This window comes from Episyrphus balteatus, chromosome 3 (genome assembly GCF_945859705.1).
Source record: "Episyrphus balteatus chromosome 3, idEpiBalt1.1, whole genome shotgun sequence".
NCBI lineage: Eukaryota > Metazoa > Arthropoda > Insecta > Diptera > Syrphidae > Episyrphus > Episyrphus balteatus.
This window is the reverse complement of record NC_079136.1, coordinates 8,987,929-9,011,915: the sequence shown is the minus strand read 5'-3', so window position 1 is coordinate 9,011,915 and position 23,987 is coordinate 8,987,929. Positions and strand designations below refer to the sequence as shown.

The 23,987-nt window shown below is 30.8% G+C and overlaps 2 protein-coding genes across 2 annotated transcripts; both read left to right on the top strand.

Moving 5' to 3' along the window:
• The first annotated feature begins 1,706 nt into the window (after positions 1 to 1,706).
• LOC129913172 (glutathione S-transferase D1-like) lies at positions 1,707 to 2,784 on the top strand. The gene is made up of 3 exons (XM_055991721.1): positions 1,707 to 1,767; positions 2,062 to 2,222; positions 2,293 to 2,784. The coding sequence occupies exons 2-3, from the start codon at positions 2,088 to 2,090 to the stop codon at positions 2,782 to 2,784; spliced, it is 627 nt and encodes a 208-aa protein (XP_055847696.1). The 5' UTR covers positions 1,707 to 1,767; positions 2,062 to 2,087.
• A 16,905-nt stretch (positions 2,785 to 19,689) lies between these two features.
• LOC129913396 (uncharacterized) lies at positions 19,690 to 23,987 on the top strand. The gene is made up of 5 exons (XM_055992025.1): positions 19,690 to 19,761; positions 20,612 to 20,763; positions 20,839 to 21,332; positions 23,219 to 23,360; positions 23,426 to 23,987. The coding sequence occupies exons 2-5, from the start codon at positions 20,629 to 20,631 to the stop codon at positions 23,918 to 23,920; spliced, it is 1,266 nt and encodes a 421-aa protein (XP_055848000.1). The 5' UTR covers positions 19,690 to 19,761; positions 20,612 to 20,628; the 3' UTR covers positions 23,921 to 23,987.

The window sequence follows — 23,987 nt, the reverse complement described above, 5'->3', positions numbered from 1 at the left end:
GAAAAACTCACTAATCAACTTTTACAAACAAAAATTTAAAAAAAAAAATATATCAATGTTTTTTATAAAAATTTGGTTGAAAACGAACTAGTCACTTGGGAGAAATTCAGAAATTAGATTTTCGGATTAAACTTTTTTCATTAACCCTTTCGAACCCAAGCTATGAAAATCAATATTAAAAAATGTTTTTTCGGTATTATTGGGTCAAATACATCACAACCAAGAATTATGAATAGCAAAAAGTTATTTGCCAAAATAATAAATAGCAAAACTAATGTGTTTTTCTCATGTTACATGTAAGTAACATGCACTGCCTATGACCACCAAAAAAAGTCTGAGAACTGAGAAAATAACTTTTTATGAAACTATAATGTATGCTACTTCTTCTAAGCAAAAAAACAAAACACTTTTTGCATTAACATTTTTTATATCTTTTTTTCAAAATTATGACCATATATAAAAATGTGAATTTAAGTCCCTTTCTCAATAAAAAAAAAATTAAAAGTATGATATTTGACTAACTTTTTGTAATAATCCAGTAACTAGGCATTATTATCTTTCAATTAAGCCATCGTAACCTTAAAAATTGTTTAATTTAATATTTTTTACGAATTTTTAAAAAAATGTTACATGAGAGTAACGCTGAGTCCGAAAGGGGTTAAATAACAAAACTAACACATTTTTTTTAACAAAATCATAAAACCTGTTCTTGAGAAAAGTAATTTTTTCCATTTTATTGGTAGGTATATGGTAGGTACCTACCGCCATATATTTTTGGTCCTAAAAAAATAATTCCAAAAACCCATTTGTTCTATCTCCAAAAATGGCTCCTTATACAGACAGACAGACAGACGAACTTGCGGCACCTACTTATTTTTCGCTGGTTCATAGTATATATATATACCAAAACTACGAATCTAGAAACTCTTCCAACGGACATTGATAGTTTAGGCTGCTAGGCAAAAGATAGATAATTGGAGTGGACGTAGTGAATAGGGGAACCGATACCAAGTTAAATGATGCGTTAAAAAGAAAATGTCCAACAATGCAGTCTCGCTGTTTTGGCTTTGTGTCTACGATATCATATCTATTTATCTCGAGATTGATTATTTTTTTTTGAACCCTAATCTTTTCCTCTTAAACTAAACATATAATTTCCGAAAAGAAAAGTAAATTTCTTAAAAGAAGAAGTGTAACTACAATCATTTTTTCCAAATATGTTATGTCTGAATGTTTTTTTTTAGTACCTCTTGCCCATTCAGACCCAAAACACCAAACTAGAGAGAAAATAAGCGTTAAAGAATCTAAACATGTTTTTTTTTTTAATGTTTGAAACATTATTTATGCAAGACATTATGAGAAATAAATAAACACTATCTTTTTTAATTTTCAAACACAAATTTTAATCTCAAATAACAAACACTAAAAAAACATTATTTTTTTTCTTCATTTCCTCACTTTTATCAACAAACATTTAAGTCAGCCACTGTTCACAATTAACATATTCTTTCGCTATATCCAATATCCACTAACCGGCAAGACGTCATTGGAATCTCCCAAACTTGTTTTGATTATCAAAACCCCTCCACTTCGTTACCTCTTAGCTTCATTCCTCACGTATATGTAGCTCTATTCGCAGTTTAATGTGAATCGTATAGACGCCGGCAAAGGCATCCAACTTTTTGTTTAAAAGGCAAGAGTATTCCGCATCGACTATTAGTTGAAGTTGATTCTTCGTAGCAGAATTATTAAGTTCCAGTCTTTTAGGTAAGTTATTCTCTGCGCAGAAAGGACTTGAAAAGCTAAACTAATCTGATGTCATCATTTTATTCTTGTGAAAAAAAATCCCAACCGAATAACCTTTAAAAGTGAAGTGAAAAGATTCTTTTTAAAAAAAGATACAATATCTTTTAAGCAAAAATACTATTTAAAGTGGATTAATATGAAAGTCACAAAAGTGTTAATACATTTTAGTTTTTTTCTCAAGAATTCTAAAACTTAAAGCAAAATCATTTCAGTATATTGTGCACCTATTAATTAAGTGTTTTATATTTCTCTTAGATTTCTTTAAACAAAAACCAACAAACATGGATTTCTACTACATGCCCGGTTCCTCTCCATGCCGTGCAGCTCAAATGACTGCCAAGGCTGTCGGTGTTGACCTGAATCTCAAACAATTGAATCTAATGGCTGGTGAACATTTAAAGCCAGAATACCTTAAGGTAATTATCGATATTTCTAATTTATACTATTTTGGACTTTGGATAACAATTTTGTGTTTTTCTTCTTTAGATCAACCCACAACACACAATTCCCACATTGGTGGACAATGGATTCACTCTCTGGGAATCACGTGCCATCATGGTCTATCTGGTAGATAAATATGGAAAGAGCGATACTTTGTTGCCTCAATGCCCCAAAAAACGTGCCGTTGTCCATCAACGTTTGTACTTCGATATGGGAACACTTTACCAACGTTTTGCCGATTACTACTTCCCACAAATCTTCGCCAAAGCACCTGCAGATCCTATGAAATTCCAAAAGATGGAAGATGCTTTCAGTTTCTTGGACACCTTCCTCGATGGTCAAAAATATGCTGCTGGTGAAAGTTTTACCTTAGCCGATATTGCATTGGTTGCCACCGTTTCCACCTATGAAGCTGCCAAATTCGATATCAACAAATATCCAAATGTTGCTAAGTGGTACAAACATTGTAAGACTGTGACTCCTGGAATTGAAATTAACGAATCGGGAATTGAACATTTTAAGAAATTCTTTAATTAGGTTTAAGTATCTACACTAACGTAAATTGTACAAATATAAGTTAGAATAGAGATTAGTTTTGTTAATTTCTAAATGCAATTAATTTTAAAATAAAATAAAAAAAAAAACAGTAAAATTGCCCAAGTCTTTAATTTTTGATGGTATTTTAAGCAAATTCTTTGGCAAACATGTCACGACTTTTTTTGTAACCAGTTTTGTCTGCGTTTGTGATAATAATCTAGTCTTGAATTAAGACACAATACACTCTTACACTCAAACAATAGCTGTGTTTTGTTTTGATGTGGATTTTTTTTAAATTTGAAAACAATCGGCTTTAAGTAGGAGTACCGATAAATTTGACATCGTCCAGTCAATGAAAATGTAAAAGGGTATATAATTAGTAAATAATGTATTTTGAAATTCTCAGAAACAGCTTTATTTTTGTTGGTTTGTTTCTATATATTTGTTTGTATGTATCATGTTTATTAAAATTAGAAACATTTTGGAATGGAATAATTTTGGAATCCAGCTAATTTTTTTGCGCTGATTCAAAATTTGCCCTTTTTTATGCTTATGGCAAACATTTGAATAACAAGAACAACTTAAACGAATGACATTATTGTTACCCATTGTTGGCTTGGCGGCGTTTTAATTGTTCCTAAAAGTATACAATAGATAGAGTGGAATATGAATTGTGGAACCTAACAGATTGTGTGGAAACAGTCATTTTTGTTCATAGGTACCTACTCAAGGTTAATTTGAATATTTTATTGCATTAATTGTTCAATTATATTATTATTAACTTAATAATTAAGTTATTATTAATATAAAAATAAATGAATATTACAAAATTGTCGGCCTTAAGGTTTGTATTCGCAAATATTCTGTAGCTTTTCAAAGTTTTGTTACAGTATTTACAATTACAATAATATCAACAATTTGAATAAGTTTTGTTAAAACTTTTACTTTTCATAATGTCTTAATAAATAGTGAAAGGAAAGAAGTTATAAATAATTTTTCGTCTTTAACATCAATTTCAATTCAATTTTGTTTTATTGAACATACTATATACAATTGACTTAAGATTAACTTATTTCTAATAAGATACATTGATTGATATAAAATTTGTTGGCACATATGGGGCCTAACTTTATACAATGGATAAAAGATAAAATTATATATAAATATAGTACATGAATAGGCTTAATTTTACAAGTCTGCTGACTAGGTTATCCTCGGGGTGTTCCGTCCCGGTTGTCTAGTTGTGGTATTGATTATGGTGGGTTGGGTGGTATGGCATTTAGCCGCGGTAGTAGGCCGATTGCGTATCGGCGTAAAAGTAAACTACTTCCTCGTTGTCGGTTGGGATTATGTGCTCATCCAGAATATCCAAAGCACTAAGGTATCTGGGTTCGGGATGTCGTTGTTGGGTTCTCATGCTTCTCATAAGCTGATTGGGGTGGTTGGAGATGCTTCCGACAAGTTTCTTTGCAGATTGCAGCAGATACTTTTCCAACGTAATGATGTTTGCTTCCTCGTAAAGTCGCTCGTTGCTGTAGTATTTTTGTCGCTGTCGATCGAAGTAAAGTCCGGTGCAGATCCTCAGGATTTTCCTCTCAAAAACTTGAAGTTCCTTCATGGCTGCCTTGGAAATGGTATACCATACCGGAAAGCTATAGGCGATGACCAAGTCGAAGAAGCAAGCTGCTTGTAGATCAGGAGTTTCGTTGGTTGGCTTAATCCGTTTCTTCTCTTCATCAGGGGGTGAATGCGATGGAAGGACAGACCTAGTGAAGGTTGAACCTCAGGAGCTCGTTAAAGTTGATCCCTAAATACTTCGCGTTGCGTTTGGCTGCCAATTTAGTACCATCAGGTAGTGTAAGTGTGATGCTCCTACAGTTTGCAGCTGACCGAATGCGTCGTCCTCCTGTTCGTCTGAAGCACAGTAATTCCGATTTTGATGAGTTGATCCGGATACCCCATTTACTGGTCTTTAACATCTTTAGAACAAAGAATGATATGGGCTGATTTTATTTTCTTAAATAAAACAAAAAAAGGTATATTAATATTTTGCATTAAAAAAAATGTATTGCAACTGAAAAATAATTGCATCGAAAATAAAATTTTTATAGAAAATAAAAATATTTTGCATTGAAAATAAAATTTTTATGGAAAATAAAAATATTTTGCATTAAAAAAAATTGTTTATATAAAATTTTCTGCATCGAAAAAAATTAATGCAAAGTATGCGCCTTAAATATATTTTTTTAATACTCGTCGAATATTTTAGAATTTCGACTATTTGACCATACATCAGGTTCAATGATATAGTTGATATAGGAAATAGTCAACATTGTAAGAAATTCGATGAATATTAAATAAAATGCACGACTGGGGCCGCACGTACTTGCTCTTGCAGTTCAAAGCACTTTTATGTTAGCTTACTTATAGATTATAAGAGCTATCTTTATATACATTTTTGAGAAATTTGATTGATGTAGGGGAAGAGCCGGCATGGAGGTTAAATAAATTAGTTAGTTAGTTAAATATTTTTTTTTTGTTATTTGACTTGACTTTTTTGAGAAAAACTAAGAATGCAATTTTACTGCAATTACTTTGAATATTACGTATGCAAAATTTTATCAAAATCATTCGAGCCATTTTTGAGAAAATTGCAATAACTCCATAATGATGTACGGGAAGAGCCGACATCCGCGATTTAAAAAAAATATAATGACCATATTTCCACTATCCGTATTTTTTGAGATAAACTAAAAACGCAGTTATTTTAGAACTATATACAGCATTACGTGTGTGAAATTTAATCAAAATCGTTAGAGCCCTTTTCGAGAAATTTGCAATAACTCGAAAATGTTGTATGGGAGGTATACGTTCTAAGCGAGATATTAAAAAACAAAAAAAAAACAACCTTGGAAATTACGAAATAAACATCCATACCAAATTTCAAGAAAATCCGTCTACCCGTTTAGGCTGTAGCTACTTGTACAGATGGACGCACGGACGCACCGACGCACGCACAGACCGACGGAGGTCATGACGAAACCCACTTTTTTGGACTTCTCCATCATCGTAATGTTAGTTTTGATTAAAACCTCGAATTTTTTTTTGACAAGAAACCAATACTTGCCCTATTGAGCAAGTAAAAAAGATATTTAATGCACAAATTTTGCATTGATTTTCTCAATGCAATGCAGAAAATTTTTTATTCGCAATAATTTTTTTTTTAATGCAAACTATATAAATTGTATTACACTTTAATATAATTGTATTAAAATGTAATACAAATTTATTAAAAACTAATATAAAAAGTATTAAATTGTAATACAAGAATATTAAATTTTAATCAAACGACGCCAGCAGCCGGAAAAAAATCCATTGTTTGAGATACCTTTTCTAAAAAAAAAATTAAATCAGAAACTGTAAATTTGTACTAATTTGAAGGCGCTTTGTGTTTTTTCGAAGCAAAATGCATACATTGCAGATGAATTTTGATCGGCAGTAACAGTTTGTGAAACAAATAAACTAGAGAAAATAATATTACCATTTTATTTATGATTAATATTTATTTTCAGTAATGAATTGTGGAAAAGAATAAATTTTATTAACTTTAAATACATTTGGTATTAAATTGAAATATTATTGTATTATCTTTTGATAAAATTGTTATTAGATATTAATATAAAAAGATTAAATTTTAATATGCAATATTTAAAATTTAATAGATTTGGTGTTTAATCCTAATATAAACTGTATTATTTTTTAATACAACTATTTATATTAAATTTTAATACATTTTGTATTAACTAAAAAATTTGATTACTTGTCATGTATTAAATTTTAATACATTTCTGGTGTAGACCTTTGTATATGTAACCCAAAAAATATTAAAAAATACTCCAGAATTTTTAACCGTGTATATACTTTTCAGTTGCAATAAATTGTTTTAATGCAAATTCTTTTAAGTTGCAATATATATTGCGGCGGTGTTGCGGTGGTGATTAGAATTTTGATCTACCATCACAGTTGGGTTGCGGCTGTGTTGCGGGGGTGTTGAGGTTATGAAGAGCCCGTGCGGGGTTCTGACCGCAGTTTTGAACGACTTATTAAATCCGTATTTTCCAGTCAATTTATTTTTGAAATTTTGTTATCATTGCAAAAAAAAAATGACAGACAGAATTCTTATCAGACGAGAAATTTTGTTCTCAATTTCAATTCAGAGTCCACTCAAGAGCAATAATACATAAATAAACAAACGTCGAGCGAAATTTCCTAATGGAAAAACAAATAATATAGGTAATACATTTAAATTTTTAAAATGGTCTTCGACATGATTAAAAAATGATCAGCAAATCTTGTCTTTTTTAGTTGGCCAAGGGTAGCTTAACATGCATTAACATTTTAATTTTGTTCGTAGAAAAAAAGTTACAGATACACCATAGTGACCCCTTTTTTTTAGTTAAAAGGCATAATATACATAAAGTTTACAAAAAAAAAAAAATTATTATCGCTCAAAAACTGAGTGTAAAAAAACAGCACACAATTTTGTATCTATTTATCTATACAATCATGATAAAATTATCAAAACATGCTTATTTCATTTATTTTGAACGTATGATCACATCTTCAGTTTAAATACCTCAATTGTCGGTCAGTGCGATCCAGAGCAATAAACAAATATTATTCAAAATCAATAATTTGATATGATAAATTTAAATTTAATTTGATAAGATAATAATATTCCTTATCTTATCTGTAAAAAAAATAAATTGCACGACTGGGGTCGCACGTACTTGCTCTTAGAGTTCAAGTTGCTTAAATTTTAAAGACTTTTTATATAGAAATTTGGAAAATCTAAATATATGGGAAAGAAAAAAAAAGGAAATTCGTTTTTTAAAAAAATAATATAAAATCTGAAATCAAATTGCCCCCCAAAACAAGTATGCAGTTTTGACTGATATACTAACATGCATTTTTAGAAAAAAAAATTTCAAAATCGTTTTTTAAAAAACTAATTTTTTATAAATAATTTCTTGGAAAAAAAGTTTTAAAATAAAATTGGTATGCCATTTTGTAGAAATCACTGATCAACATCTAAACACAAAATTTCAAAAAAATTTAATGTCCCGTTTTCGAAAATTGGATTTTTCAAAAAAAAATTTTCAACATTTTTTTAAAAATCCAAAAAGTATTTTTTTGAAAATTTTGCTTTTGGCTTATATTTAAATTATATAAATTCTTCATCACAAAAAGTTTCGTTGAAATAGAATAAGCACTTTCGGAGATAATTGGATTTAAAAATAAATTGCACGACTGGGGTCGCACGTACTTGCTCTTAGAGTTCAAGTTGCTTAAATTTTAAAGACTTTTTATATAGAAATTTGGAAAATCTAAATATATGGGAAAGAAAAAAAAAGGAAATTCGTTTTTTAAAAAAATAATATAAAATCTGAAATCAAATTGCCCCCCAAAACAAGTATGCAGTTTTGACTGATATACTAACATGCATTTTTAGAAAAAAAAATTTCAAAATCGTTTTTTAAAAAACTAATTTTTTATAAATAATTTCTTGGAAAAAAAGTTTTAAAATAAAATTGGTATGCCATTTTGTAGAAATCACTGATCAACATCTAAACACAAAATTTCAAAAAAATTTAATGTCCCGTTTTCGAAAATTGGATTTTTCAAAAAAAAATTTTCAACATTTTTTTAAAAATCCAAAAAGTATTTTTTTGAAAATTTTGCTTTTGGCTTATATTTAAATTATATAAATTCTTCATCACAAAAAGTTTCGTTGAAATAGAATAAGCACTTTCGGAGATAATTGGATTTAAAAAAAACGGTTCTATGGCAGGTACCGTTAATAATGATTTTCAAAAAAAAAATTTTCATTAGAAGATAGACCTTGTCTTAAAACTTACATTTGAATTTTTTAAACAAAATCGTTGGAGCCGTTTTTGAGCAATTTCAACTTTACTAAAATCGGTATATGACAAGTACCGTTATTTTTGGTCCAAAAAAATTCATTCCAAAAACCCCTCTGGAGAGTCGCCAAATAACGCTACACACCAAGTTTGACATTAATCGGTCCATCCGTTTAGGCTGTAGCTCCTTATACAGACAGACAGACAGACTGACAGACTGACAGACTGACAGACTGACAGACTGACAGACTGACAGACTGACAGACTGACAGACTGACAGACTGACAGACTGACAGACTGACAGACTGACAGACTGACAGACTGACAGACTGACAGACTGACAGACAGACAGACGGACTTCCGGGACCCACTTTTTTGGCATTCTCTACCATCGTAATGTTTTGGAAAAATGTTATCTCAACTTTTTTTTTTTTTTGTACGAATACATAACTTGATATATAGTACCTATATCGCAAGTAAAAAATATACAGTCAACTTATTCCAAAGCTATGTTTGGATTCCCAATGTTTGGTTTCGTGCTTTTCTAATATCCTTCTGTTAACTTAAAAGGATATTTAACAGAGTATTGGAGCATAATTTGGAGCCTTAAATGGTCAAATCGACTCGACACTGGACGCTTATAATGTGTCGGAATTTTACACTTTTAGACATCTTTTTATGAGGCAGAAAAATATGAGGCATAGAATTATTTAATTTGTTGATTGGTTGAAATTCTCTATTACTCGTATACGACTTACATCAATATCATGATTGATAGCTCATTTTATTTCTCCACTTTCGAGAGGAATAATTGCGTACTTTTGAAATTAATACAAACACAAATTTACTTTTAGATAATATTAACCAAATAAAACTCGTCCAATATTTCGGTTACTTACACTATCAAATCCCTTATTAAATTCCGTGACACAAAACCTTTAACAAAGTTAATTTGAAATCAATTTTCAATATATAAGTGAACTTTAATGGTCACTTTCCCAATATTTTTTTTTTCTATCTAAAATGTAGGTAACTAGTCTAAATTGTCAGGTAAAGCTTTAGGTTTTATAAATTATTAAAACAAAATTGATTGTAACAGGTTTTTGCTCAGTCATTGTGAATGTACCTAATTTCTTTAAGTACATACCTAATTTCATAATATCATGATTCATGACAGTCTATCCAAAGAAAATACCAATCCGACAATGACTTGACAAAAAAATACAAATATAAACAAAAATACTGACGTGGTCTTTTGATGGCCTTTCGTGTCAAAACGCCTTCAATAATGATTGTTATTAAAAATATTGGATCAACTAAAGAAACAAATAAAATACCCGAAACTAACTTTACCAGGCCTCTGATTAATAAAGTAGATACAATTTTACAACACATAGCTTTATCCAAAATATCAAAAAGTGAATCGAGCTATGACGATAGTTTGTTGTTGGAATTACGTGTCAGTCAAATAGGTCTTGAATTGGTTAACATCTAGCCAAATCCGACAAACCCCTTCCCCAGTTAAAAAAAATGCACGACTGGGGCCGCACGTACTTGCTCTTATGATAAAAGTAGCTTTTATGTCAAAGATTTAAAAAAAAAATATTTTGAATTAGTTAAAATTTGATTTTTTTAAGGAATTTCATAAGAAATGCTAAAATACGAAATTATTTTTTTTTTAGTTTTTCTTACGCCATATTTTTGTTACTCGTGTTTTTTTGACAAAAACAAAAAACGCAATTAGCTACATATATTAAAATCACTTAAAGCATTATGTATGTCAAATTTAGTCTAGAAAATTGTAATAACTCATTAACGGTGTACGGGAAGAGCCGACATCAAAGATTAAAAAAATGTAAAGTCATATTTCCATTATCCGTATTTTTTGAGAAAAACTAAAAATGCAGTTACGTTAGATTTACGTATAACATTACTTGTGTAAAATTTAATCGAAATCGTTAGAGTCATTTACGAGAAAATTGCAATAACTCCATTAAGATGTACGGGAAGAGCCGACATCCGCGATTTAAAAAAGAGTTAATGTCATATTTTCACTATCCGCATTTTTTGAGAAAAACTAAAAACGCAGTTATGTTAGAACTGCAAACAGCATTACGTATGTTAAATTTAATCAAAATCGTTAGAGCCGTTTTCGAGAAAGTTGCAATAACTCCAAAACTTTGTATGGGAGGTATACGTTTAAAGCGAGATATTAAAAAACAAAAAAAAACCAACCTTGGAAATTACAAAAAAATCATCTGTACCAAATTTCAAGAAAATCCCTCAACCCGTTTAGGCTGCAGCTTCATGTACAGCTTTTTTTGACGACGCACCGACGCACCGACGCACCGACGCACCGACGCACAGACCGACGGACGTCATGACGAAAACCACTTTTTCGGACTTCTCCATCATCGTAATGTTAGTTTTGATTAAAACCTCGAATTTTTTTTTTTACACGAAACCAATACTTGCCCTATTGAGCAAGTAAAAAAAAGCTTTAAACACGTCACGAAAACTAACAACCTGTTTTTTTTTTTTTTTCTTCATTAAAGTAAACAAAAGAAAAGAAAACAATAGAAATGGAAATAGCCAAATTACCTCAAATTTAAGTTTAGCCAAAAAATTTGAAGGTCATTCGTGTCAAATATAGGAATAATTGGTATGACAAATACCTACTACATTGTTATTATGTTAATTACATTTTTGTTTATCAAAATTTTGTGTTGAAAACAAATTAAATTATCATTATAAGAAGTTTCTTTTGTATATTGCACTTTCAACTTGAATCTTTATTTAGCCGCCCTATCATTTAAAAGAAGAAAAAAAAAAAAACTTTCAAAAAGACAAACAATTTGATAAAGCTATCTCTCTATAAGGCCAAGGAAATTGCAAGTCATGCCGTCTATAAGAGTGAAAAGTTTCCTTTTTTTCTTGTCGTGAATGAATTCAATTCAAGTTTTGCAGATAGCATTTTGTTATAATATAAACACATTTTATATGAGTGTAACACAATAATATTGTTGCATAGTTAAGTTATAGATACTTCTGGAAAGATTCTATGACTAGGTATTTAAAAGTGTGTTTGTAGATACTGTTTAGTATTTTTTTTACAATGTCCGGAGTCTCATACAATTTTTTTGCTGTGTAATGTTGTTTATTAATGAGTTCATAAATTGCCTTTGGAGTAGCACCTCTTAGCTCAGCTTTATTAACTAAATTTCTTTGGCTATCATATCAGTTTTGCGTGTGAAATATTCATTAATAATTTTTAGTAAGCAAGGTTATCAAGCAAAAAGCACGAACTTTTGTTATTATTTATCAAATTCGAATTATAAAAATGTGTAGGTTAATGTGAAAACTTATTGATTTTTTCAAGGCCGCTTTCGAGAATAACTTATTAATTTGTAGTTAATAACAACGGAAAAACTACTGCTTTTATAGATAAATTTGAACAAAAAATTCGCGTTATTTTTTACCATCAACCAGAGTGCAATCTTACTATAACAACTTTAAATCATCTCAAAGATATGACATATTTTCTTTGATGTATTAGAAGAATTTTAAGGTTATATCGACTAAATTTATTCTTGTCAGAATTCATAATCCTGAATTTGTATTATTCTTGGTACAGCGGGTTGTATACGTAACTTTTTAGTTAAAGCAAACCAACCAACTTTCTTAACCCAAAAAGATTAATTTACAATCGGTGAGTTTTGATTGGTTTCACGTTATTCGCATAACGTGATTAATTGAACTGTTCACCGAATCTTCATCACGAGTAAAACGAACTAAAAAATAGATATTTCTTTAGGCTAAATAAGAGCCTTTAAAAAGACATTAATTGTTCTTCATTTTGTAGTATCATTCAATCCTTAAAACTAATTCTCAATCGAACGTGCTCAAAAGAATAAAAAACACAAGCAGTCAGTGAAAATACTTGAAAAATATCAAAGAAATCAAAACCACCTAAAATCGTCCAAGAAAGTGGAAACGAATGTACCCTTTTCCTCCTACACTAGCCCAAAAAATTAAAGGAACACAAAAAATTCGTGATTTTTTTTTTAATGATTTCGATAAGTTGTATCTCAGTAAAAAATGATCGTAGGGTAACGTACCCAGTGACCGACACCCTTAAGGCATAATTTGTGTTTGAAAATTCATAACTTTCCCTACACTGCTTCAATTGTAATTATTTAAATGGTTAATTTAACTATAAGAAATGGTTTTTAAGTATAATGAAAGCATTAATAACTTAGTAATTCCTTAAAAATATCAAAATTAAAAATGTAATACCTTACCGGTTTTTTAGTTACCGACACCATTTTTTCAGTAGTGGACACCCGATTTTTTTAGTAATGGACACCCATATCTAAGCTGCATTTACACTCTTGGTTTTATCGCTGGTGTGTAAGATGTCCGTTTTTGAATTAGAACCGAACAACAAGACGGTTTTACTACTGACATTCTCTCGTTGTACGGTGTTAGTTCAAGAAGGAACATCGTACACCGGCGATAAAACTGAGAGTGTAAATGGAGCTAAGCATTCAACTACATTTAATGCACTTTGCAAATCTTCGTCTTTGTTTTGCTTCTGTTTTGGCCTTTTTAAATAATAGCCTGAAATGGCGACGCCGACGAACACTCAAGTACTTGAAAATACTGTTTAAACCTAGCTTACAGTTCAACTTATAACAAAACTTAATTTTCAATACCTGGGGTCGAATCACGGTAAAAGAAAAAGGTGGTACAGATAGCGTTAATACGTTAACAACCTTGTGCCGTGATTCGATTCCTGTTCTCTGTTCTACTTTAGGTCGGCTATTCTGGTTCTGTAAAAAGTTAGATGAAAATAGTTTTCATCGATTCTGATTCAGTGGAAACATGGAAATTAAAGTCAAAATTCTATCACATGAAAATAATTTTCTCATCGAAAAATTTTCTGTGAAAAGAACAATACGTACCTGCCATGAGAACAAAAAAAAAGGAGCTCGAGCCCACATAAAAAGATAAGCAGTCGAGCAATACAAACAACCGTTGAACTATGTACCTACCTACATATATCAAGACACAAATTTTGATGGAAAAAGGAAATACATCATTTTTTTTAACAAGAAAATTAAAAGTTGCCATAGAATACGTCAAAAATTATAATTTTACGTTACGTTTACGTTAACGTTTTGACTATTGCCGTATCTATTTAATCAGTAGAAAAATGTAGGGACAGGTAGCTTAAAAATGGAATGATAAAATGAAAAGTCGAATGAAAACTCCGATGGTGAAAATTTTATCATTTCATTTTTTCACAGAACCAGAATAAGGATCCAGACAAAACGCAACATGCCTTAAAATTAAAAAGAAAGATTTAGGAACACAAAGAAGATTTGACCTCAAACTTGAAGGTCTTGAAGGTAGAAGTTTTCTTTGTAAATTAAAAGCTATGTACACCGAAAAAACAATTTGATAATAACAGCTATCAAATTAACATTTTTCAGTGACAAAAGTCGTCCAACAATTAAAATATCAATTTTGATATTTTATCATATCATTTTGACATTTTTTAATTTCAGGTGGGATAGTGAAAATTTCACTTTGACAATTAAAATATCAATGTTGACTAGATTTTACGTTTTAGTTTATTATAATGAAACCTATTTCTTTCCAAAGTGAAAAAAAATAATGAAAATTATTTTTATTTTTAAGCGGAGTGATTGAATATAATTCAATTAAAAAGTTAATAACTTTTTATTATTAAAAAGTAACCATGTTCCCCTAAAATATTAAAATTCACAGTCTATTCAGGTTGTGATTTTTATAAGTGTCTGTATTCATGGACCAAAATTTTGCGTCTTAGTAAGGGTATGACAGCATCTAACTGATGAGCCCACTGTCATACCTGGGCGAAACGCATATGGAGTTGAGGTCACTTTAACTTTTTAATAATAAAAAGTTATTAACTTTTTAATTGAATCCTATTTCTTTCCTTTTTATTTTTATTATTTTAAGAATTTTTTTTCTTTTTTCAAAACATTACTGAAAGGGAATATTCTTTACAAAATAATGGTGATATTATTTTTTCTAATATAGGTGATATAATTGTTTTGTTATTTTCTCCCAAACTATGTGAAGTAAAATCTTAGTGCCGATCAAATCTTCTCATTTTACTTCGAAAAAACACAAAGCGCCTCTAAATTAGTACACATTACGAATTTTTTATTTAATATTTTTCAATAATTTGGAATGAGAAATTGATATGAAAAAATGATAATAAAATATCAAAAAAATTTCCAAAATGTGACATTTAAATATCATGCTGATAATAAAAATGTTGTTTTAACATTTTAAATATCATAAAACACATTTTATAGAGCATTTTTGGCTGATATTTAAAAAATGTTAATTTGATATTTAAAAAATGTTAAATTGATATTTGTTTTTTTTTTTCGGTGTAGGTATGTGTGAACTTAAGGGAAATAAAAATAGGCAAACAAGGGCTAAGTTTTTAACGTGTGTATGAAAATGATTGTCAAACAATACACACACCTTGCATAAATCGAATGAATCGTTTTCAGATTCCTTTCACACTTTTTTAAAGTAATTTTACATAGTCGAAAGGAAACCCACTTTATAAACTTATTTAAAACCGCTACGCGATGCTTTGAATCTTTTGTTTTTTTTTACACGGTGAACTGTAAACTAGGCCTTAGGAGCAGACAAAAAGTGGTTTGAAAATAATTGAGCCTATTCGGCGAGATCTTTTATACTGCTATTCTGCAGAAAAAGAACGGTGTCCATAACTAATATCATCAAACGTGTCTAATTGCGCCAGTTATGGACACCAGTGTCGGTCACTGAATTTCGTTGAACATTATATTCTAGTTATGAACACCACACGTTAAATTAAATTATGTTATTATTTTTGTAATAACTTAAATTGAAATAGATCTACAAAGCAATTCTCTAACAAAATATTCAATTTTAATTTTTGTACCATATACAGATATATTGTTTAAACAATGATTTGTACTTACGTCTTTCTTAAGAATTTCTCAAGTTTCATGCACTTCACAGAGGTTCGAAACTTGCCCCTTTAATTACAACAAAACCAATCACTTCCAACTGTGAAGTAAAGTGTTTTCTGATGGAATATACATGCCTGAACGCGTTAAAAATAGTTTTCGTACGCTACACCCTAACAAAACCTTAAGAAAACGGAAAAACTGTGCCAGGTATCGGTAACTGGCAAGGGTGTCGGTCACTGGGTAGTTTACCCTATCATGACAAAACAAAAAGCATGGAAAAACTACATTCTTTTAGTTTTAGAATTTTAGTACCAAATATTTTTTCTCGAAAGGTAAAAAGGTAAAATCATTAGAACTGTTCAAAAACTAAAACTTTCCAATGTTGTTTTTGTTTTTATTTTTCTCTGAAAAAAATTGGGAGAAGAAAGTTCAACTCAAGAACAAAAAGCATATAAAAGTGTACTAAATTCTAAGATTAGGTTTTTAAATTTGTATCAAAAAAATCTTGATTGCTTACTGAGTAATTTCTTTTTTATTTTCCAATTATATTAGGTTAGTAGTTTGATAAGTTAACAGTCAAAAATTATTTTACAAAAATTAACATCAAAATCTTAGAATTTGGTACATTTTTTTAATTTGAGTGCTCATAAAGAGAAATTGAAAATGAATTTTTCCGAGTCGAGTTTCGTTCACGTGAAACTCACGATAGGGCTGAATTTGAACATCCAAATGAGGCATTCAGAATAAAAATGGGCCAAGTTCACTTTTCTAAGAGTTGGATAATTTGAGGTCTTACAAATTAAGCGATTGTTTTTATATTTATATCCATGGGGGTAAGCCTTGTCGTGGCGGATGGGCTTACGGTGACTACTACTATGAAGCTTAGAGCTATGCGATCGCGAAACTTGGTTTTGCAGAAGGGCCTCCCATGGTCGAAAGGTCGAAGCGGAGTAGGCTGTTGCTACTAATTACCCCCCCAACGAAGGAGTGTTCCCACCAAGGCACTTCCAACAAATGACGGTAGCGGAAGAATTCATTTTAAGAATCAACGGTAGCGTCACCAGTTCCAGTAAGGCCGAACTACTTGGTGAACACCTTATACGAGCTACTCAGACATATTCAGAGCACAGGTCTATAAGGAGCGGCTTAGCCAACCTCTCGTCCTTGGAGTCATCAAAGGGCCTGGCACTCCAGGTTGGGGGCTTCTGCCGCCGGGGTAACTGCCCGATCAGAAGTAGGATGTAGTTTTGGAACGACGACAAGCCACGGATACGGACGGATTTACTGATGACGACCCTAGCAAACGAAATGAAGGTGCAGCGCCTGAGATGGCTAGGTCACGTGGAGCGCATGGACAACAATGCTTCGGCCCTGAAAGTTTTCGACTCCAACCCAGAGAGACGGCGCAGTAGAGGAAGACCTCGTCTGAGGTGGCGCAACCAAGTGGAAGGGGACCTCAATCAACTTGGCGTGCGCAACTGGAAGCAGCGAGCTAAGGATAGAGCTGGCTGGCGAAGCTTGTTGGTTGAGGCCCAAATCCACAGCGGATTGTAGCCGCCTTACGGCGCTGGTCACCCTAAGTAAGTAATGTAAGTATAAGTATATATATTTTTATAGGAGGTATAGAGCTATTAATTTGTGAAACATATTTTCAAAAGTTCCTTTAATTCCTGAGAATGAGCTTCACAAAGTTCTGTATAATGCAAAAATTTTAAATGAACCTGACCCATTAGTATTCTGAACGCCTCATTCTGAAGAACTTGGCTCCTTTTTTTGCTGTTAGGTTTTTGTTGAGATTTCAATACTTTTTGGTAGGTATATGTTTTTTTTTTAAACTTGTGAATAATTGTATTTGGTTACCTTACATGCATGTTTTTCATCTATCAAAAGGCATAAGCTACCAGGTCTATGATTTAACCAAGATACAATATTTAGATGGCTGGTTATCACGGCCTTGAATGGGAAATCTCAAAATTTCTACGATAACGCGATGTTCTCTATAAACTGAGCGAGTTTGAATTTTCTATTATCTTTGGTGAGGGATCCAAAGAAAATGGCATAAGTTGTTGTAAACAATGGTGTACTTTCTACTAGAGCTGTAGCAAATCGTATGTATTCGTTACTAAAATGCGGGTATTCACTTCAGTTACGAGTAACGAAACGTTACTTTCAAAACAGTATCGTTACTCGTATGTTTCGTTACTGGGTACTGAAGTAACGAAACATACGAAACGTACGAGATACGAAACATACGAGTAACGACGCGATTCCAGTTTCAATACTAAATCCGATGTAAGAGATACGAAATGAAGTGATACACTCAATTTGTCGCATTTCGCATCTCGTGTCGGTATCGTAACCATAGTCAGCATGCTAACTGCGGATAATTACCTGGAGTTTACTTTTGTCTCGATTAAAACAGTAGTGCCAATGTTCAATAATCATTGTGTTATCGATAATTTATACAGAAATATCAAAAGAGACGTTTTTGTATTTTCTCTATTTGGCCGAAATATGTATATCCACGACGCAACCAATCTGTTTATGGCCTTGGTGTTAATGGTATTGATATTTAGCTTAAGAATGTACAAAAGTTTTTTGGTTTTTCAAAAAATTAGTTTATTTTCGGTGCAAAATTTTCAACACAAAAAAAAGCGGAGAAAACGAGGTTTGAAAATCACTCTCAATAGAAAAAATAAATGAAAAATTGTTCGACATGGTTGTATTGAAGTGTTAATATTTCGAGATCTGCGCGTTGCACTTTAGAAATAAAGGTCTCTAAAGAATTGTGATAAGATTACTGAAAGAATATAAACAAAAAGTTACCAAAGTTTTGTCTAAAAATTTGGAAAAAAATCAAAAAAGTTTCCACGTTTTATTAAAAAAAAAACGAAAAAAATTCAATATAGCTACCTTTAAACTCTTATTACATGAGAATGCCGCAACTAATTTTAATGTTTATGACCTTAAAATGTAGCTTAGATTATAGAAATTGTTTTTGATTTTTTTCAAAAAAAAAAAAAATTTTACTCCCTTATACCAATGTACCAAACATACTTAAAATACCAAACATACGAAACGTACCAAATACATGAAATATACGAAATGTACGAAACACACGAAGCATGCGAAAGTAACGAAAGTAACGAAACATACGAAATATGCGAAAAATGCGAAACATACGAAAGTAACGAGTAACGATATTATTGATGCGGGTACTAGTATCAAAAGTAACGTATACATGCGGGTACTCATTTTGTCGTTACTTTTACAGCCCTACTTTCTACTGATTTAACAATAACTGAGCCTAACACTGCAAATAGCTGATGTAAGACTATATTGTTATGAATATAAATACGATATTTTGATAAAAATTTGTCTAATCATGTTTTATTTTTCCGGTGAAAAATTTTATTTTTAAGACGATTGTTTGAATATATTTCGCAATAACGATAACGTATGCATTATTATTAAGAAGTTTAGATAAGTATTTTCTTATCAGACTTCATTTGTTAAAAAAAAATATAACAACACAAAGTTGTTTTTATTTTCGCTAAAATAATACATAAAGTTGATAAGATACTCTCTCACCTGCGTTTGATAAAAAATACAAAAATATAAACTAATTAGAATTCATGTTAATAAAGTTTTTCCTAAGATTTTTTTGATACTTTAATGGGTTCAAAAAAAAACTCTTAGAAATTGCTAGAAAGAAATGAGATTTATTGTTGATCATTATATTCATGAAATGCCGATTCACTTCCTTCCTTATCCAACATTACAGTACCTACCATTCATATCTGAAGAAAATTATTTATCACCAAAATTAATACACCTGTTTGATAAAGTCCAAATTTTTTGTAGAATTTCCTTTATCAATAAACATTACGTCATAGAAAATCAATCACAATCAAAGAGATGATAGTGCTAAATCCACCTGCTACCGAGTTCATTTAAAAGGAGGACAAATCCAAATTAACGTTTAGTTGAAGTTGACTCTTCGTAGCTGAATTATTAAGTTCAAATCCTTCGAGGTAAATGAGTGAATCTTTGCATAGAAAAACTTAGAAACTGTATCTACAACGATGGTTCAGCAAATATTAAATAAATTTAATAACCAAATCCCTTAATGTGTAATGAAATTAAGTGAAGTTATCTAAAAAAGTGAATGTGTTCACTCAAAGATTAAAAATGACCTATATAATGATGTTGATGTTTTGAAAAATGTCTCGATCTTTTTCATCTATTACACCAATTTTTCCTATTTCTACACAGAGAAAAATATGACCCGCTAAAAACTAACAGATTGCCATATTGTTTTACCGTCCATACATTTCATAAGGAAATCTTATTAAAATCAACGATTAATAAGGTTTTTTTAAGGAGATTTCTTATTATTTTTATAGAGAAAATCTTATTAAAATTTGACTGAAAAGTTGATTTTTTTTGCAACTTAGCACTAGAACAAAAACCGCGTTCAATATTTTCATGGCAGGTTGGTTCAGGTGGTAAGGTGGGCGACTAATGATTTGAAGTCCCCAGTTCGATTCCCAGCCTGGTCATGTTTTTTTTTATTTTTTTGTAGATTTTAAAACAATAAGGAAAACCCGATTGTTTTAATAAGGTTTCCTTCTTGGATGAAAACCATAGAGAAATCTTATTGTTTTTGTTCTATTTTATGTGGTCTATTTTTCTCTGTGTATGCTTACAAAAGCGACCTCAAATTGTGCTAAATTCTTTATCGCATTATCTTCAATAAATTACGTTTTGTCTAATTTTTTAATAACATCAGTGTAGATACAGTTTAATCTATTTCTAAGAATTTCTAAACTTCAAATTGAGAACTATAAATTGATTATGTAGTGTCATATTTTTCCCTTTTAGATTTATCAATCAAAAACATGGATTTCTACTACATGCCCGCATCTTCCCCATGCCGTTCAGTCCTTATGACTGCCAAGGCTGTCGGTGTTGACCTTAATCTCAAGGAATTGAATTTAATGAACGGCGATAATCTGAAGCCAGAATACGTTAAGGTAAATATCGAAATGTTTACATTTTTCTATTCTTTATCTATATTTAACTAATTTCTTTATATTTTTTTTTAATAGATTAACCCACAACACACAATTCCTACATTGGTAGACAATGGTTTCGCTCTATGGGAATCTCGTGCTATCATTGTCTATTTGGTAGAAAAATACGGCAAGACTGATGATTCTCTCTTCCCCAAGGACCCCAAGAAGCGTGCTGTCATCAACCAACGTTTGTACTTCGACATGGGTACATTGTACCAGCGATTCGCTGACTATTATTATCCACAAATGTTCGCCAAATTACCTGCAGACCCAGAGAAATTCAAGAAGATCGAAGAAGCTTTCGGTTTCTTTGAGATCTTCCTCGATGGTCAACAATATGCTGCTGGTGATAGTTTTACTGTTGCCGATATTGCATTGGTTGCTACTGTTTCCAACTATGAAATTGCCAAATTTGATCTTAGCAAGTATCCCAATGTTGCCAAGTGGTACAAAAATGCAGTATCTGTGACACCCGGAATTGAATTAAATCAAAAAGGAGTTGCAGCATTCAAGTTTTTCTTTGATAAGCTTTAAATTATTTATTGTTAAAAGAAAAATAATTTATTTTATTAGTTAAAAAAGTTAAGTTGTTTATAAACCAAAATAAAACAAAATTGAATAAAAAAACACTTTATCAGAAAAATAATGATCAAAATATTTTTGTTCAACGAAATGGATAATGTGAGGTCTTGATAATATAATGATAAGATAAGTTCATTTGTTTGTTTGCCGTTGAAGATTCACTTTCGGAGAATATGGGCGAAAATCAGGACATGATTATTAAAACTGTGGGCACTATCATCAGCAAAAAAGTTGAGTGGATTAGGGACTCAGAAAGGAGATCATTTATAAAAATAAGAAAGAGATTCGGAGACAGATCGGAGTCCTGCGGTACACCAGCATTTTTTTGTGGATTTTAGACTTAAATCCATTCAATACGACTTGAATTGAACGGTTCTTAAGGTATTTTCTAATATAACGAAACGAAGAAAAGACTCATCGATACCAAATGCATGCATTTTCGACAAGAAAGTTTGATGCCAATTTCTATTAATTGCTTTTGAAATATCGAAGTGCAATAATCTTACTTTCTCCAAAACGATGTAAGGGTTATTTACTCCACTTTTCGCTACTCCACTTTTTGAAAATAACAGCAATATTTAGACATTTTTAAAAAGCCAAAATTTTATTTTTATGTGTAAAATTAAAATCAAAATTAAGTGTTTTGAAAACTGGTCCTTAAACCCATAATTAAAAAAAAAAAAAAAAAAACCTACGGTACTATTACTTAAGGTACGATAATTTTATCAAATTTTGTCGAATCATGTTCTTTTTTTTTGAAAAAAAAAAAACATTTGTTTGAATATATTTTGCAATAACGATAACGTATGCAGAGTAACCGTTATCTTAATAAGTATTTTTTTAACTGATTTTATTTGTTTAAAGAAATACATGTTAACTATGAATTATTGTTTTTTTGTTTTTTTTTTTTAAGTATTAAATTTTGTTGATATTTATTTGATAATGGATAATGGAACAGAATCTAAGATAACAAAGTTTTTCTCAAGATTGTGTTTTAGATATGACTTAAAGGAATTCAGCCAAAATGCTACAAAACCGAAAATTTTGCCAAAATCGCTTTTCAAAGTTGTAAGAAATTTACCGAACAAGATTTTATTGTTGATCATTTCATTCATAAAACGCTGATTCACTACGTTGTTGTCCAGAACAAGAGTACAATTTTCATATCTGAACAAAATAATATGTAGGTACCTACATCTATCTCCAAAATTAATGTATTTGAAAAACTTCAAACACTTTTATTTTGTTCATTAATATCTTTAAACACACCTCTTAATCAATAAACATTTGGTCACAATCATTTCATCTAAATCACAATCAACAGATAATAATAAATTCACTGGTTTGCCAGTTCATTTAAAAGAAGTACAAATCCAAATCAAAGTTTAGTTAAAGTTGACTCTTCTTACCTGAAATATTTAGTTCGAGGTAAGTGTGAACAATTTCGAGTCAAAACGAAAAAAAAACCAATATGATATTTATATCAATGTTACTGTACTATTACTGTGTGAAAACTCAATTTCATGACCGAACCCAATATGGTACTAAAATTAGAGAAAAATTTAGTAATTTAGCAGTGAAAGATGAATAATGACCCAATAATGAAAAAGATAAAGAAAAACGTTCCAATAAATCTTAAATTCAAATGACCTTCATATGACCATCGGCTGAATCGGCTTACGTGATTTGTGATTGTTGCCAGTAAAATTGCAATTTTTTGTATCCTTTCCAAATTGATTTATTTCTCAAAACTATTGGTTTTAAACAGAAAATTTGTGATTTTTTTTTTGTGTTGAATATTGTCCAATTTTATCTTTTAGATTTATTAACAAAACGAAATGGATTTGTATTATATGATCGGATCTGCGCCATGCCGTTCAGTCCTTATGACTGCCAAGGCTGTTGGCGTTGAACTTAATCTCAAAGAAATGAACTTAAGAGCCGGTGATCATCAAAAGCCAGAATTCCTTAAGGTATCAATCAATTTTTTTAGTTTATATTTTTTGCCTTGTTAAATTATTTTTTTCTTGTTTGATAGATCAACCCACAACACACAATTCCCACATTGGTTGATAATGGTTTCGCTCTTTGGGAGTCTCGGGCTATTTGCGTTTACTTGGTGGAGAAATATGGCAAGACTGATGATTCCCTCTACCCTAAGTGCCCCAAGAAGCGTGCTGTCATCAACCAAAGATTGTACTTTGATATGGGAACACTGTATCAGCGATTCGCCGATTATTACTACCCACAATTTTTTGTGAAGGCACCCGCAGACCCAGAGAAATTCAAGAAGATCGAAGAAGCTTTTGGTTTCATGGATATCTTATTTGATGGCCAACAATATGCTGCTGGTGAAAATTTAACTATAGCCGATATTGTATTGGTTGCCACCGTTTCTAACTTTGAAGTTGCCAAATTCGATATTAGCAAGTATCCTAATGTTGCCAAGTGGTACAAGAATGCATTGGTTGTGACTCCAGGAATTGAACATAATCAAGCTGGAGTTGATGCATTAAAGTTTTACGTTAAGTAAATTTAATTAGGTACTTTTTATTGTTTAAAAACATAAAAATAAAAATTTTATATATACGATGAAAAGA